Source organism: Protopterus annectens, chromosome 3.part1, assembly GCF_019279795.1.
Source record: "Protopterus annectens isolate FY-2018-M chromosome 3.part1, PAN1.0, whole genome shotgun sequence".
In the NCBI taxonomy this organism is placed as follows: domain Eukaryota; kingdom Metazoa; phylum Chordata; order Ceratodontiformes; family Protopteridae; genus Protopterus; species Protopterus annectens.
The window spans coordinates 1,795,493,229-1,795,512,191 of record NC_056732.1 but is presented as its reverse complement, the minus strand read 5'-3'; the positions used below and the strand labels follow the sequence as shown (position 1 = coordinate 1,795,512,191).

The 18,963-nt window shown below is 40.5% G+C and overlaps 1 protein-coding gene across 1 annotated transcript in view; it reads left to right on the top strand.

Moving 5' to 3' along the window:
- The window catches only part of LOC122798680, a 765,029-nt gene that overhangs the window by 297,138 nt on the left and 448,928 nt on the right, over positions 1 to 18,963 (top strand). Inside the window, exon 3 of the mRNA XM_044067772.1 lies at positions 11,680 to 11,791. Within this exon, the coding sequence (XP_043923707.1) occupies positions 11,680 to 11,791 (112 nt within the window). The remainder of the gene's footprint in view (positions 1 to 11,679; positions 11,792 to 18,963) is intronic.

Below are 18,963 nucleotides of genomic sequence, written 5' to 3'. Positions count from 1 at the left end.
ACCACCAGTGAAAATGCACATATCGCAATATGACTAAGAGTAACAGTTGTGTGCATGGTAAAATGCATGCCCTTAACATGCCTGGGGTATTGGTGAGCCACAGCAGGACAATTCCATACTGCTTCAGGCTGCTGTTCCACATCCAGACCAAAGGGACCTATGTAGTTGTGGGGAGAGAGGTATTGTCAGCAGACTCACATTTGGCATTGGTGCAAGATAAATGCTGCATTTCTGCACATGTATAGTACAAGATCCGATAATGCACAATTTGCTGCCCTTCACCATAGATGTGCACTTCTGTGCATTACAAAACCCCACCCACATCTATGGTTTGACCTGACATATGCGTCTAGATACTCTATAGATGTCAGTATGGCTGCTACAGTAGTCAATTGATGTCCACTGGGGCCTTAACTGGACACTCCTCGCCTGTTGTCTGGGTGCCACTCATCTCCACAACGTGGGTGTGTTGAGTTGGATGGTGTGTGGTGGCTTCCCCAAGGTTGGCAAGGAGCTCCTCAGTAGGTGTCAGTGGGGCCTGCATAGCAGGACCCCCACATGTGGCTGAACAGTCCCTGGCCATGGCAGCAGCCCTTCACTGGGCATGGTGGATGAGGTCAGTCGCACGGTGCCTGACCTGCTCATAGGAACCACGTTATTGACCCTGGTGATGAGGTCATCCCACAGGGTGGTCCGCTCCTGCAACTACTGTTGGCTACAGCCAAACATGACCCCGTGGTGCCATATAAGGGTTTCAATTATTTCTGTAGTCTCAACATCACTGTAAAGTGGGTGTTGACCATTTATTTATTTTTATTTATTTTATTATTTTATTTTACATTTGTTGACCGGGCTAGTCTAACTGGATACATGTTAATTTTCAATAAAGGCCCGAGAAGAAAAGGTCCAAGACAGATACAAAAAAGAAAGGGGAAATAAGCTCCAAGACAGAAACAATATAAAAAGGTTGCAACAGTCAAACTTAAACATCTATTGGTAATATAAAGTACAGTACTCATCATAAGCATAAATTAAATAGTAATAGGTAAATATACAAGAGATGTTACTATATACATATATACATATATTTTAGTTGTCATGACATAGTCTTTGGTTTCTTAAGGGTAAGTCTATAAAGGTGAGGAGAATGCATTAGTGTAAGGGAGGAAAGTTAGTCAGGGTTAGTACAGGGGCATAACCAGTGGGTTATGCTGCATGCTGCATTCCACTAGAAGGACAAACAGGGAAACATATCACAGGACTTCATACATTAGTCAACATTATTTACAGAGCCTGCACATCAACATTGACTAGCACTAGCCACCACTTATGACCACATCATACCCCTGTCATCTATCAGCACAGTATGAACTTGCATTGCACTCCTGGTCCTGATGTGTCATGTTCCCCCCTATGAGGGCCAGTAATTTGCATAATTCTCCATTCATCATTCACATATGTGTAGAGGGATGACAGTGGCTGTCTTCCATGCAGATGGGATGTCACTGGTGCTCAGGCTTTGTTTGACTAAAGTGTATAATGGAGCTGAGAACACATGCCTGAGTTCATGTAGGATGCGGACAGGGATCAAGAAACAAAAAATGGTGTATATAAGAGTGGCAAAAAAATCACCAATAATATCAAAACAACCACTCATGGTAGCCAAAAGCCTGGGACAAGGTTATAAACCTAGGCTTTAATCTTAACACGAACAATGTCAGCAGATGGACAATCAAGAGTGAATCCTTAAACAGTGCAAAAACAGAGAAAAACAGTCCTTTGCACGAACGGTATCAACAATAGTACCATCAAAAGTGAATCCTTAAACAGGGAAAAACAGTCAAGCGCTTTCATCATAAGACTTCATCAGAACTAAGTGAAAGTTAATTATACAACCCTTTTATGTAAAATTTTCTATTTGGTATTTTAGAGGTGGTTAGTAAACACATTAGAGGGGGTGACTGGACTAACAAACTGTTAAGGGCTGAAATAAGATGGCAACTTAAATTGAATGCCACTGTTGCCCCTGGAATTAACAATCACATCTGTATCAGACCTGAGTTAAAGTATAGGGCAACCAAACTTTAACAGGTATTGTATTAACTTGCTGTTTTTTTTACATTACATGTTGTATTAAATTTTACAATCAATTTTTAATTTTTGTAGTGGTTGGACCGAACAGTATTAGTTTACGAGTGATAGGTTATGTATTTTTATATACATATTTTTTGATTAGTAAGTTTAATGTGTTTAGATTATTGTTTTTTTATTATTGAGTACTGGAACTTTAAAAATTAATTGATCGAGTTAATTGGGGATGAAATGAAAAGAAAAAAGGGTGATAGGAAAGTGGTGAAACGGGGGCAAGCAGGACCATAGCTCTACATTTCTTCTGCAGCAGCAGCTGTGACTGATGTGGACAATTAGGAATTTACAGCCTCACACCCTCGCATAGGGAAGGGTGTTGGCAACATACATTTGTAGAGTAATTTTGTTGAAGTTTGATTTATGTCACAGGACATGGTAGCAAAATGTAGAGCCATGTATGGGGCAATGATTTTTTTGCAGGACAGATGCCTTTTTTTTAAGGTGAGAGTGGGATGTTGGGGAAAGGCTGTAGGTATGTTTGGGGAGGTAGGTTGGGTAGGATAGGTTGCATTTGCAGACAGACAAGCCACATAAGACAGCAGACAGGGGCAGTATATGACGCATAGGGTGGGTAAACACCTTGGACAGGGAGAGTGGTTGGCAATCAGAGACTCATGAGCCCCCAAATGGTTACAGTGGGACTAAGGTCCCCACCCATGGGCAGTCACCACTGCACCTTCATGGCCGCGAAGGTGGTTGTGCCGGGGGCTGGACAACAGGGGCAGCCTACCCCTCCAGGTGGCCCCCCATCTGACGCAGCTACTTATCCAACTTGGAGTGGATGACATTGCGCCCCATACCCTGGAACATGCTGTGGGTGCTGGGCTCCTCTCTGCACCCGCACCCCATCCCCTGAGGCAGTTCCACCTAAAGGTGGTGCAGGACCAGTGTGGGAGGATGTTCTAGGTTGGGTCCTAGACATGCTGGGGCCCAGTGCCACGGCCAGATGGGGCAGGACTGGCGGATCCGCTGGGATCTGCCTTCCCAGATGTGCTATAGTGTTGTGGTTTTCCCAGATATATTGGTTAGTCATAAACAACACATTTCAAAATTAGTTATAACAGCATACGTGGGTGTTCCAATTAACCCAAGCCAACAGATTTGAAACAGTTGCATAACAAACAGAACACATGCATAAATGGAACAACAGTAAGCATTTTAACAACATGCAAGTTACATTGATGGCAACAGGCCACCAATAATGGTATTTGAACAAGGTATCTTAATATGCAACCAATCAAATATATGAATAATATTAAAGCACATGTCCCAACAATGGGTTTTGAGAACAACATACCCGTAGTATATGAATAATAATTATTGATGCAGATGATGGGTGGAGGGAGAGAAAAAAGTCCATTAACAACTTTATAGGCTTCTGTTTTTCACAACAGTTCTGCTCAATACTCTACAGGTCTGCCCTCACTTTACATCTACCTATGGCCCATAGCTTCTGTGGCACATACATACTAGTTAGACTGTCAGCCTGTAATTGTATGGGGCAGACTGGCTGAACTATGGCTTCATTACTGGAGGGGGCTTGTACATCTCATTGTTACATACTTGACAAAGAAGGGGTACCCTGCACTGATGTTGTGTGAGTCTGCTACTAGCATACTTCACCTGGATTCCTGTCTGTGTCCAAGGTGATTAGCAGCAGTGACCACTAACCATGACAACGTGACACTTGAGAGACATTATTGGGAAGAGGGCATGGTGTATGTACCTATCCTGCTGTCATTTGCAGGCATGGGGTTGGACAGTGGAACGGTTGTATATTGTGTATTGTTATACCCTTCAAACAGCTACTACAAACATTGCCTGTAAGACCTGTGGAAAAATATCTGTTACCACTATCTGACTGTTTCTGCAAATATTCAAGATTTCTTGAGTGTATATATGTACACATCTCAGTACCACTACCTGGATTCAAACCATGTCTGGGTGTGCTAAAGTGAACTACAAGGCTGTTTGTCATCACACTGAGATACTGGGAAACTGTGGTCTTTTGTTTGACTGTTTTCTGCTTAATACTCTGTGAGTTAGACAGTCTGACTTTGTAATCCTGCGATTCATGCATGTACTGTGTATCATTCCCTTGAAATAATACAATCTGAAAAGCAAAGGTTAACACAAGGCACTGCAGTAGGGGACACACTATAATACATTGGACATTAGTATTCAGGGTTCGGATCTTGGTGCATAACATATGTCCTATTTCATATATATCTTAATTTACAGCTCCACAATCTACTGTTTTGCATAATAGCTGGTTCTCAGAACAACCTCTGTTAATTCATGCTTTCAAAGCCATATTTGCTGTGAAAAGCCTGTATACATTCTATTTCTACAACAACATACCAGAATAAGCACAACAGTTGGTGGTTTAGGTTTTTATTTTACTTATGACACAGTGCTCTACTACTGCATATGCTGTAGAGCAATATTAGTCTGACAAACTTTTCTTTAATCTTTAGACACAGAACACACTACACCTACTGGCAGTAAATAATTTACTTCTTAGTTATTTCAATATACACTGTAAGGTAGATCTGTACTCACCAGCCTGTCGATGCAGCCTTGTCAGTCTGTCAGCATAGGCCTCTGCATTGCTAGCCCTCTCTGCTGCAGCTGTAGGGGGAGAAAACAAACATTATGCATACCTGTCTATCACATACTCATGCTAGAATTTGGTACAGCTATATCTGCGATACTTATAAACTGCTAGAGCATGGTTGTTCTGAGAGTCTTGGATCCATTGGACCAAGAGCACCCTCTTCCTCTGCTTTAGGTCAGCATAGCGATGCCATACCTGCTCACCAGTTTTGTCGATTCCAGTGGCACTGGTGAGGTCACGTGCCAGACAGTCCCAGGCCTCTGCTTTATACTGTGAGCCCTAGTACTGTCCCTGCAGCATTCTGTCATCCTGGTTTGCTACAAGGAGCCCAGCCATAACGCTGGACTCCAAAATGCCCCAGCGCTGCACCCAAAAGCACGAGCACTCTCCAATGCCTGACATGGCTCCTACACAGAGCAAGCTACAACAGCTTCTGGCTGTATTCCCACCTGCGCAGTTTAAATAAGGCCATATTCCTACCCTTTGCCGTCATTGGACCATTTTGAAAATGCTGAGCTCAGTTAAGCAGTGCGCAAATCGCTAAGCTGAGTTGAACAGTGCTTAAAGAGGTAAATGCTGAGCACTGCTTAGCAGTGGGCAAATCCACTTAGCTTAGCTAACTGCTGCTTAAACCGGCTAAGCATAGCTGAGCACTGCTTCACATTGCTCAGTTTTCATTTTTAAAAAAATATCAGTATTGTAGATTAATTCATCATTACTGACATGTTAAGTGTATGTGATTTACTTTACATGATGTCCCTCTATGTACCTTCATTACATTACCTTGGGGTGTGACTATATTGTATGGGACACCTGTGTTTACTTGGTGGGTTCATATGTTTTATACACTGACACTTCACTTTTGGAACTGCCACACTACCCTGGTTGACAAATATTATTTACTACCTCATTTAATAAACAAAAAAGATTTAACAGCCTGCCTTGGTGCTGAAACTGTGAACTGCTGCATGCAAAGTGGAAGCTCTAACCACTACGCTATCTCGTCATTGAGGAATGTAGCTGTACACTTCTATTCAGCTCCTTTGTGATGTTTAAGCTATGCTGAGCATAGTGGTGTGACATGCAAACCCGCTTAGCTACGCTTAAACTTTACTTGGATTTGGAAAAAAAAATTCTGAATGAAATTTAATTATATGCATTTTAGGCATTGCCTCTCAGAGGTTCAGAGGTATGGTCATACCTCTCAACCTCTTAAAGCAGGAAATTTGGGAAAATGCAGATTAACAGTGGTAGAGTGGGCAAACATAGGGCACAATTTAAATATTGCTCTTACAGACTTACAAGTTGATAGACTAACAGGGTTTGCATTAGCATGGATTTTCTGATGGGTATGCAGTCCGGACATTCTGTGAATATCTGTACAGTTGGGAAGTATGGCTCTAGTGCCATATGGCACTTTGACAATGCAAGGGGTGTGTGACAGTACCTGTCACACACCCCCTCCATTACTTCCTATTGAAATTAGTTAGAAAGTGCCGCACGGCACTTTGGCAATGCAGGGGGGGTGTGACAGTACCTGTCACACCCCCCCCTCTTACATTGCTTCCTAATTAATTTCATGCTTTCAGTGTCCACTGACACTGAAAGCAGGTAGGAAGTGCTGTACTGCACTTTCAGAGTGCACAGGAATTTTGGAAGTGCGAGCACTACTAAAACATGCCCCTTGCACTCAGTAGTGTTTGTGTCCGCTTAGCCTTAGCAGTAGCATGCCTTCATGAATATGCAAGGCACACTGCTGTTAAGGCTATGCAGAAACAGACATGGTTCTCTCCATGCAGGAATAGCACTATTCTTGCACAAAGTTTATTGAATCCTGTTGTGTATCTAAATGACTAAATTCCCCAATCTAACTAGAGAATACTGTCCCCGATCTAATCTAAAACATAACAGCAAGGCAAAGGCAGGCTTACAGTTTTTGTTGAGTCCTTTTTCTTGGGTATCCACTGCACTGCACTGTAACTGACTGTAACTCATAACTAACTGCCTTTCAACTGACTTCAGCAGTCTCTTATAGTCCAGGTTAACAGTCTCATTTGTCTTATTTGAAAAATAAGAAATCAGCTGTTTGAAAAAGTTCTTTTTCCATCAATCATCTGTTCAAATAATCACCTAGCAACCAGGGGCATTCCAATGATGTCACCTACTGATCAACTGATTCTTCACTGACAGTTTGTACTTTAGAATCCCTCCCACAAACATGTGCAATTAGAAGTGTATCAAAACACTGACATATTTTTTAAATATTTTTTATAAACAGGGAAATACTCAACATTTTAAAAACTTATTTACATTTTCACAATTAGACATGCTGGCATACAGTACAAATTAATCTGAGAATATATACAAATCTCCTGCCAGACATGCTAACACAGATGACAGTGTTTTCATTTTCTTCACAGTGCTCATTTGAACAAAGTTGAGAACTTGGGCTGCTCACTGATTCTAAAACTTATTTAACTGTTCTGAAATAAACTAAAATGAAAATGTACACATACAAACTTGTGTATGGGGAAAAGGTCCAAAGGAACACATGAATGCTAAATTTCTGACTTGACGAGCTTTTCATGAGGGGAGAAATGTGCAAATAGGTAGTAGCAATCCTCCTTTAGCTAGGAGATTACAGTCTAAATGAGGGCAGCAGGTTGATGCATTGTTGGCACCTCAGGTTCTCTCAGTAAGGTTCCCAACTGAAATGGAAGGGAGCATAATTAAACTATTACAGTACTAAGGTTATAACTGCAGTAGGAGAAACCAGACAAAACATTGAAAAATGTTAATGCACTGGCACAAAAGGACATAGGTGCAGTTACAGTGATCACAACTCATAGGGCCATATCACATTTCACTTAATGCTGCATATACGTAATACCCAAAGCAAGTAGGCATTTTTTTCTCCAAAGAGAAGGTCATTCCATGGTTCGCTCACAAGGGAAGGACACACACCTGGCACTTCCTGTAGGTGGACAGTGCTTTGGAGAAGTCTACAGTATAATCAAGCTCATCCTGAAAGTATATCACAGAAGAAAGGACAATGAGAAAGATATATTACATCCAGGAGACATAAGCACAGCAAGGGCAAATATTTATCTATATCCTGAAACCAACACCATATTTGTACAATATACAGTTTTAAAATAGTGTATGTACATGTATAGGAAGTGTATGTAACGGGTTATGAGTCTGGACTGCAATAATCAGGGTTTCCAACTTTTAAATTATTGAGATATGGAAGCTATAAAACAGGGATAACAGCTGTAAATGCCACAGATGTTCATTCATCAGACAGGCAATTTAGATGCAACTATTATGATTAGATATAGATAGCTGTGCATATAACAAATACAATGTACATACAGGGACTCTGTCACCAAGTCTGTAAAAATAAAAAAATGTAAGAGGGGAATTCCACGTACATATTGTGAATGTTCTTGTGTGGCAGTGACTAGAAACAGGATAAGACTACCACAGAGGAAAAGGGAACATAAATACATGAACAAGGAACCCCCCAAGAAAATAGGATAATGTTGAAAGTGTCTAGAAATTACAGTACTCATCTTGTAGCTGGACAGAATATAATAATTACAGCAATATTGTCATCTGTAAGGGAAGGTTTATATACACTGAAGGGAGAACACCCAACACTTCAGCAAGTTATGGTCACTGAGAGTCAAGAGACATTCATTGTGTACATGCACACAGAGGAGACCTTTGGCTGTTTGGTGATTCAGAAGATTAGTTAAATGTCACAAAGAAAATTAAAATGAAAATGTACAAATGCATGTCTCTACAGAAAAAAATGTTTTGTAGTCGGGTGCGTGAACTAGCAGTGAGTGATGAATTGATTAACATTATATTTAGAAAGTTGTGCAATTATTGGATAATCTGGAATAGTTTCAGAACCTTTCTTTTAATTCAGATAAATAGCATCAACAGAGAGCCCTGTTTCAATAGTTTTTTATGATAGTATAATAAAACTGTATTATGTCGGACATGCACATTTTTTCTGTAATGAATCCATGTTGATCAATATCTGCCATATCAGTTATGCCAACAGTAACTACTTCGACCTATCTACTGTTAATAGATATGGTAGCTATCTTCTTCACATCTGTGGTTTGAGGAACACATAGGTGATTCATTTTTTTATGGGAGAGTTTCACTTTCACCACAACTTTTTGTCATTTGATTTTCCTCAGTACTCAAAATATGTTTACTAAAGCTTTGGCCATAGTATCCGAAACCTAGTAAAAGTGGTATTTCCATGTGTTTCATCACCAAGAAGACTGGCTACAGGTGTGTCCCCATCCATCGACTACTTGGAAGTGTCCCTTCTGTGGGCTCTTTCTCAACTGTAGGCCCAGGGAGTGGCCATAAATTGGGAAGGAACCTGTATGATTCCTTCACAAAGAGTAGCCTTCGGAGATGTAGAGATGGATGCGTTCCATTACCAAAGGGACCAGCCTCAGAGAAGACCCAGGAGGTCATGGCTGGTTGAGAATATCAGAGTCCAGGATCAGGTGCGGCAACATTGTTTGGGCTTGATGGCTGCCACACTCTGCATGGAGGCAGTTGAATTTCTGTGAATCCAGATAGTGCAGTGGACTGGACAGTATCAGTGGCTGCAGAGCTGTCATGTGTTCATGATCTCCTCCTGGTGTCAGACCTGGTGGATAGTTCCAACCAGTATTTTGCTGATCTTTCCATTCTGCAGTTGAACCCATGCACATTTTGATGGTAGATGTTTTGCTGGTTATGTAGGGGCTCACCTAAACTCCTGTGTTGAACAGTGTTTGTGGTCCCATGGAGAGGGGCTGCATGTTAGACAGTATGTGCTATGAGCAGTCTTTTTGACCCTCAGATTTTTTAAAACAAAATTGTTTTCTGGGGCTTTTTTATTTAGTTAGACAAGCAGTCATATGTGTGATACCTAAACAAATGAGAGGGCACAAGGCTATACTCCACATATAAGGCTGAAACTTTGGATACAGATACTTTGCATGGTCAGAGTCTTTTGGAAGTGGGGCACTTTCAAATTTGATCTCTCTGTCACTCAAGAAAATGTCTCCATTGTTTTGATTTGTGTAGCAGGATATGGGAGAAGTGGTGGTGAACCTGTTCTCTATCTTGTAATATTAGAGAAACGTTGGTCTTTGCATCATTCTTCTTCATAAACATCAGGAAACAAAGACCAAAACTTATTTTCTTAGCTCCATGGATGAAAAGAATGGCATAGTTTGAGCTCCATAGAGCAATGGGAGTACAGGAAAAAGTTGAGGTCTTAGCTAAGGACTTCATCCATGGATGAGGTAACAGCTAGTTCTGCCTAGTTCTTGCCTACAGATGTAGAATCCATAATCCTACTGACTCTCCTAACAAAGGGCTCAAGGGTTACTCAAGTCATTAGGGAGCCTTGATTTTAGAAGATCCGTGCCTCTAAATGGAAATCGTTCTCTGTTTGGGTGTCATGATACCCTGTGCTGCCCCACAGAAATTGTGTGTTGTTCTTTTCTATGTGTGGCACCTACTTGATTTGGGCCTTGGTTATTCTATGATCAGGTTACAAGTATAAGCTATTTTGACCATTACATATTGTTGTCTAGTTCTGGTTTGACAAGTAACTTACAACTCCATCCATAGGATTCCAACTTCATGGACCAAAGGCTTTCTCCTCTGCCTTTTGAGCTCACTGGATCACCAGTGCTGAAATTTGTCTAGTGGAAAATGTTATTTATAGTGTCTGTCCTATCTGCTCAAAAATTCTCAGAATATCAGGCCTTCTTCTAGAAACAAAGACCATGTGTCCCTTAGGATTAACTCATAATTCCAGCAATGCTTGAGCAAAGGGCTTCTCTGCATGTGTGTGTGTGAGTGTGTGTGTGTGTGTGTGTGTGTGTGTGTGTGTGTGTGTGTGTGTGTGTGTGTGTGTGTGTGTGTGTGTGTGTGTGTGTGTGTGTGTGTGTGTGTGTGTGTGTGTGTGTGTGTGTGTGTGTGTGTGTGTGTGTGTGTGTGTGTGTGTGTGTCTCGATGCTGCCAGAATTTATTATTTCTTGATTTGTTGGATGGTTCTTCATAGTGGCTGATCTGTACCTGCTGCTCGGGGTTGGATTATACCAGTGTGAGTTAAAGCTGCAGCCCGGCTCCACCCAGCAGATTATAACAGTGGAAATAAATGGAACCGCAGCTGCCATTCAGAGCAGAGGAAAAATTTCTCAGCTATCTAACATCTGTGAACAAGCATTGCTGTGCTATCTTCTGTTACTACAGTCTTCAGAAGACTTTGTTGCAGTAGAGCTTGAAATTTCCAAGCCTTCTTTTCCCATGTTGCTTTAAGTTTAACGTGTGTGTGTGTGTGTCTGTGTGTGTCTGTGTGTGTGTGTCTGTGTGTGTGTGTGTGTGTGTGTGTGTGTGTGTGTGTGTGTGTGTGTGTGTGTGTCTGTGTGTCTGTGTGTCTGTGTGTGTGTGCGTGTGAGAGACAGCAAGCTGGAATGTTATCTTAACCTTTCTCGTACATTAGTGATCAGGAGTATCAGGAGTGTGGGTCATGCAATGGAGGCAAAGTGGGCATTCCTTTGATTAGCGTAAGACCTAAAGAGGAGGCATAAATTTTGCCCATCAAGTGTGTGTGAATCGCATGATGTCATTAGGTGGTCACACCAGAAGGAAGGCTGCTGGGAAATTAGAAGCCACTACTGATAGCTGAGATGGTGAGACCTGTTAATAAGCTCTTCTGTGACAAACTCAATGATCCAGTTTTATGTTGTGTCTAAAATAAAGAATAAATATGTTTTATACTGGAACATTTGTGGGCTGTCTGGATTTTGTAAAAGCCAATTATTTTTATCAGTTTTCATTACTGATTTATTCTTTTTCTATCAACCCTCTGAATATTGTAGAATGAGATACATAATCGCCTTGAGTTAAAGATGAAGGATCTGCACAAATCACTGACTGTTCAGTTTGAGCCTCTGTTGAAGTTTCTGAAGAAAAACAATGTGACTATTCATGGTAAGAGTTTTAATGACATTATCTCAGTATGTGTTTTAACAAAGTTTTGGCCATTCTGTAACCATGCAAGTGCAGAAGTGTTCATTTTAACTTTTCAGAATGTGTTCTGCTGAAAAGTAAAAGTCTTTTTAATGCAATACTGCTGCAAATAGTGTAGAAAAAGTAAGAAAATATTTCAGGAATAAGAAAGCAATTAAGCAATGAGATGTCGTCCAAGACTTGGATTACACTCTATCACCTGAAGCCATGGCTGCCGTATTCCAAGAACATGCCAAAGCTTTCTACCTGGCCAGCCTCAAGTAGAATACACTGTGGTTTGAATTGTCTTAGTGTCAGTTCATACCCATCACTGCAGTATCATGCTTTTTGCTATGTACTGAGACTGACATGAGATGCGTTTTGCTAAATTTTATTCCAGGAAAAAAAGTTTGTTTTTAGCAGTGAGGGTCTGCTTTTTGAGATAGATTCAACTTGCTGGTCTTCTGGATGTTTCATTAACTCACAGAACAAAGGATGTTTAAACTGATTGGCTGTATATAGAATTATTTTTCTTGGGTTTAAACTACAGTTCCTTGTGTGCCTTTACACTACATCTTACTGAGCTGAACTGAGCTCTGCACCACCCAGAGTAGGGAACAGTCCACAGCATAGTCACAAGCCATCATCTATCCCATCTGTAGTTAGTGTTTTTTTTTTTTTTTTTTTTTTTTTTATTTATTTTATTTTATTTAACATTTGTTGACCGGAAGAGTCCGACTAGGTTCCACAGATCCTGTTTTCAGCGGAAGCCCGGAGAGAAATGCTCCAGAAGCATGTCTTTAGAATGTGGGAGGAAACCGGAGTACCCGGAGGAAACCCACACGAACACAGGGAGAACATGCAAACTCCATACAGAAGGCACCCCAGCCGAGAATTGAACCAGAGAACCTCTTGCTGTGAGACGACAGCATTAACCACTGCACCACTGCTCCACCCAGTGTTCCTGTATAATCCACCCCATAGATTGTTAGGAAAAGTAGAGTAAAATTACATTATTGAATATATATTGTATATCTGTGCATAAATGTGTTGCTTCTTTAAGTCAAATGTACAGTGCTACCCATTTAAGAATAAATGTACCATAATGCACTTGAAGTACTAAGCTGTTTGGCAGATGAGTCTGAGTTGCTGAAGTGTTAGCTTCATTATTGCTGTGTTGCATATTGTTTATAATAAAGAACTTTGTGATGGTTTGTACTTGTAACAGTCTGCATTTTTTACCATCATCCAACATGGTGTCAGAACCAAGATTTCTCGATGAACAAAAACCAAAAAATGCCATTACTAGTTATGAAACCATGACACACAACACCAAGTGATCCAAAATGCTCAGAGATAGTTGTTTTTACTAAAAATCAATTTATTGCCTTAAGTTTTTGTTATGCTGAATTTAAGGTATTTGCCATTGAACTGCTGAATTTCTTGCTGACGTGACCAAGTTTAATCCAGCAGAGCCGTTTGACTTCTCAACATACCTCTCAACTTGCAGACATCAAAAATCTGGACAAAGGCATTTGAAAAATAGGTACATCAGGCAAAAAAAATCTGGATCGCTAATTTGCATGAAATATACATACTAACAGTCACAGCACCTCACACTTTTAGCAGGATTGTGGGATACCACCATTCAAACACACACAAAAAAAAAGAAAAAAAGAACATGTAAAATTGCATTGGACACCTGATTTTGGATACATGTTACATGTAATAAGTCAACCAGTTGTTGCATTTCAGAAACAGAAAGCAAAAATGAATAAGTAAATAGATACCAAAGCCACTGATGTGCATTATCTTACTTTCAAATCACACTAGTCAATGTGCTAGCCCAAACCAAAGGATGGCCTTCCAAAACAGATGCCTCAACTCCCTTGTTTCCCACAAAATAACAGCTTTCTGCTTAGTTACCCATATGCCAGCATAACAGAACCTCTCTATCTGTTCTTTACAAGCAAAATCATTACAAGCAAATTCATCCACAGTCCCTCATATAAAATGTCCAAAATAAGCCCCAAGAAATATTAATGTCATTAAATTCACTATTCAGAAACTCTATATTGTAGAAGTAGTGCAATATAGGTTCCTAATAATATAACTAAAACAAATCATGCATTTAAATCCCACATCCACTGCTTTTTTGATATTTTTTCAGTGGCACTATAAAAACAATACGCACTTCAATAATTTTATTAATATAAATTTATATGAAAGTGCCCTTTAATATGCTTTATACACTGCTATACAATGCTGCAAATACATTGTGAATAATTAGCACAAATCCATATCAGAAACTGGCCACTATGTCTTACAAACTCACCTTATAAATCTCACCTGGAACATTCAAGATACAAATAAGAATTGAAAAAAACATCCTTCTGGCATTCTTCTAATACTTGCAGTGTATTTGTCAGAGTTCTACTACATATGTGACTCAGAAGCACAAATAAAAAGAAATATCTTCATAGGTTCATAGGTTGGTACTAGGCTATCGGCCCTAGGGCCTATACAAGCCTATCCATAACAATTCCCTGGCTATTTCTTCCCACACTATTTACTTCCCTGGACCCCTGTCTAGCAGGGTGGCTGACGTGATCCCTGGGGTGAATTTCCTTTCTAACATCCAATCGTCAAGGTTCCTTTTGAAGAGGGCCAAAGAGGGCTCTGCTTGACATGTATGGGCAGTCTATTCCAGAGTCTGGGGAGTCTCTGGGTCAGGAACCTATCCCTCCAGCATGTTTTGTTTATTGTGATGACAGTGTTTAGATCCCTGGAGTTTGTGGCTCTGAGGGATTGGGATTTCTTTAAGTGTAGCATGTCCAACAGCTCTGGGTTTGACATGGCCTTGTTTGTTAAGCAGAGATCGCCTCTGAGTAAACGATATGTGACAGAGTATAACTGGAGTTTTTTAAGGTGGTCAGCATAGGACATCCGCTTTAGGCCTGTGATTCTTTTAGTGAGGTATTTCTGCGGCCTTTCCAGTTGTTGCAGATGTCTTGAGAGGTACATACCAAACGGGGCATTGTATTCTATAATGGGTCTAATGAGGGATGGATACAGTGGGAAAATGACCTCCTTTTTTCTGCATGAAAAGCCCTTAGTGATGAGGTGTGCCACATAGAAGGATTTCCTATCTGTTGTGGCGATGTGGTTATTGAAGGTGAGGCCACTGTCCACCTGTGTCCCTAAGTCTCTTATCACACTTTCGGTGTTTAGTGGATCTAGTGTAATTCACGGGTACTTGTTTTTTCCCAAAGGGGATAACTATACATTTCTTGGCATTGAGCTTGAGTCCATGGCTCTGGCACTGAGCATCTGTTTCTGTAAGGCCGTTTTGTAGAGTATCCACATAATTTGGGGATTCAATAATGGCTCCCAGTTTGCAGTCATCTGCAAATTTTGTTAGCCAGAGTCCCTTAGTGTTGCCTGTACTTTAGAGAAGTAGATGCCAAACAAGAGCGGTCCCAGGACTGAACCCTGAGGTACTCCACTTGTCACATGTCTGCAGCTGGATTTGGAGTTGGCTACTTTTACAGTGTGGGTTCTGTCAGTAAGCCAGTTGGCAACCCATCTAGTGATGTAGGGATTAATGCCCAGCTTATTAAGTCTATCTATGATTTCAGAGTGGGGGATGGTGTCAAAGGCCTTGGTGAGGTCCAGATAGGCTGTTTGGACTGCCTTACCCTCGTCCACAGCTCTGAAGACTGATTCGAAGAAGACAATCAGGTTCAGGAGACAAGATCGGCCCTTCACGAACCCAAACTGGGTGGGGTCCAGTGTTTGAAGGTTGCCAATGTTTTTGTTTATAAGTTCCATGATAATACGTTCCATGGCCTTGCAGATCAGGCTCGTCAGACTAATGGGGCAGTAGTTCCCAGATTCCAAGGTGGATCTCCCCTTGTAGAGTGTGATAACTGTAGCTATGCGCTACTCAGTGGGCACGAAGCCTGAGGTGAGGCTATGATTAAACATGACATTTAGGTGAGGTGCCAGTTCATTTTGTAGTTCATGTAATACACAGCCCGGGATGTCATCTGGTCCCATGGATGCTGTATTCTTAACTTTGGAGAGTGCTTTATGAAGTAAAAAACACCATGAATTCAGCCCCCCCATGACTCCAACAAAGTTATTTACTGAAATAAGAATGCTAGCTGTCCATATGTATTATAATTTGACTCAACACTTCCCTATTGCATTGAATATAAGCTAAATTATGCACACACACACACACACACACACACACACACACACACACATATATATATATATACACACACACATACATGCACACACACACTTTAAAATAATATCTGACATTGCTTCTATTTAATTATTAAACAAGCTCCAAAGCACACATTAACTAAGTAATTAATATTTATCTGCTGCACTTTTTTTTAACAAACTTCCTTTTCACAATCCTTAACTCATCTAACCACAGTATTATAATAATCATTTATAACACAGTAGGGGAAAAGAAAATCAAAGTTCTCAGCAAAACATATATTGCCACCAACCAAAACATTTGAACTGTTTACTATTTAGTTAACAGTTTTCCAAAATATGTAATCTGGTTAAATTATCCATTTTGCTTCCACTACTATTCAAAACAAATATTCCAAGTACATACTTTATTATAGTTTGAAATTAACATACCTCACATTTTCCTGCTAAAAACTTCTTTAAGCTCCAGACTATAAAGCAATACAGGAAATAAGTGCTCCATCATACAGCCCTTTTCCCTGAAACTTCAATTGTATAGGGGAACCTGTAAACTTCAATCCAGAATTGAGTATTTATATGCTGCCTATACTATAGACATACTTATAAAGTGTCTTTATACTGCCTTTTACCTACCTTTTGCAAATAATAGTGGGACTACTGTCTCTAGGGACTATATTATATAATCAAACTTTCAAAACTTTGAATCCCATATGTTCGACAACATATGATCAAAGTTCGAAAGTTCAAATATATAATAAAAAACAAAACAAAAAAAAAACGTACCTTAACGGTGCAGGCCTGTGCCCCCCCCCCCCCACATCCCCCCCTACTTAAATATACCAACTCCGAGATCGCACTTCACTGCCGAAAAGGGAAATTCTCCCATTCTGCACTGAACGGCGCCATTATGCTTAACCTTCGAACACTTGAAATGTCGACCATATGGTGTCGACCATATGACGTTCGGCATTTCAAGCGTTTGAGGTTCCAATAGGAACCTTGTCTCTACTAATATGTTAGTTTTTGCCTGTCAAGCTTCTCATATACAAATTCTTGTTCATACCTATTTTTTGCTTTTACCTACATATGTATTCTATTCCTGGTTTATTGCAAATTCTTTGTTATATATTCTATTGCATTATCATATTTTGCTATATCTCACCATTTATTTGTGGAGCGTTTCTCCCCGGGCCTCTGCTGAAAATGGGTTCAAACCCAGTCAGACTTTCCCGGTTACCAAATGTAAAACAATGAGTGAGAAGGTCACTGAAAAACCAATCAGTAAAAACAAAATAAAAACTCCAGCAAAGCTAGAATTTCCACTGAGTGACCTCCCAAACCTCTTGTATCAGAGGCACATGGGATATATGCAAATGAGCCTTATGAACATCAGGTGTTTCAGCTCATTGGCAGTTCTGAATGGCCATGACTTGTTTTGTCATTTTAATGGACAATTTCAGGCCAATAAAGCCAAACCCCCTAGCTGTTTAGTCAAACACTCTGCTTGTGCTGTGCTGACAAGGTCATAACAAGGCCAAAATACGCATATCCACAGCTAGGGAATGAAAGTACTTGGTCTATTTAATCGGCCTAGATTCCCATGCAACATGCATTGTCCAGCCCCCTCTTGTGAAAAAAAGAGTTCCAAATTCAACTTCCTAGTGAATAATTTAAACTCCAGAATAGTAATGACAATGTCACTACCAGTTGTTGGCACAAAGTTGAGCCCTTTTGAGAACAGTTCTGCCCAATCAGTACTCACAGTTGTCCTACTATAATTGTAAATGCTGACATCATGCTCAAGGTTCTTCACAATGGTACATTCATACATCCCATCCCTTTCATTGGTATCATTCATCACCTCCAATACTGTTGTTGTTGTCTCCCCCTCCTCCATTGATTCTGATAATTCACTTGTCCATACCCTCCGTTCCCTTGTCTTCCCCCCTCTGATTCATCAGTCGCTGGGATTCCTCAGAGGCGGTGGTTCTAAAGGGGCATTGTCATCCACTGAATCTACCACATCGTCAACTTCATTAATTACATTAACCTCTTCACATCTTTCAGCCCACCTAGCTTTTTGGCCCAGGGGTGGGTCAGGGTATGCCCTCCCCTCATCATAATCAGTTTTATCCCTGAACAGTTTTCTTTCTTTCCTTTTTTGCAATTGCACCAAGTCATTATCAACACTTTTAAATAAATTGTTAAATTCAACCAACCTGTGTTCAAATAATAAATCATGCTTAATTTCAGTATCAAGTTTGTTAATGCCCTTTAAAATAGCAGCCATTTTCTTATTGTTAACAGTAATAAAAATGTTTAACAACTCATAACCTTGCTTATTGAAAAAGTTCTTTAAGTCCTGGTGTAACTGGGAGTCCTAAATAAGCCCAGTTGGATATTTACATGTCCGAAGCCCTTGGGAATCTGCTCTCTCCTTACACACTCGTGCAGATATTCATTTTCCAATTGCAAACGTTTGTACCTGAATAAAGCTTCCTTAAAACCCCGAAATTGATGCTCGAGACTGCTGTGTTGGTTGGTAGAGTTCATATTCTGTCCATCAAAGATAATTCCATTCCTGAGCCATTGCTCAACCAAAACTGATGGCATGTTGTCATTAGGTGCATCTAGCATGTTGCTAGATGCTAGTCCACTCCCATTTACGTTACTGCTGCTGCCAGACCTCGTTCATAAGAGTGATTGTTAGAATTAGTGCTCCTTTGTGCTGGAGTAATTATTGAGATGTCAGGACTTGATATACCAGTATTATTGAGCTCCTGACTACGATGATCTGCTAATTGACCCAGAAGCGACTCTACCTTAGTGGAAAGCCCAGCAATAGTAGATGCAAGTGTTGCCACCATTTGAGCAATAATGTTCAAGTCCATGCTGCCAGTGCTACCAGGTTGCTCCCC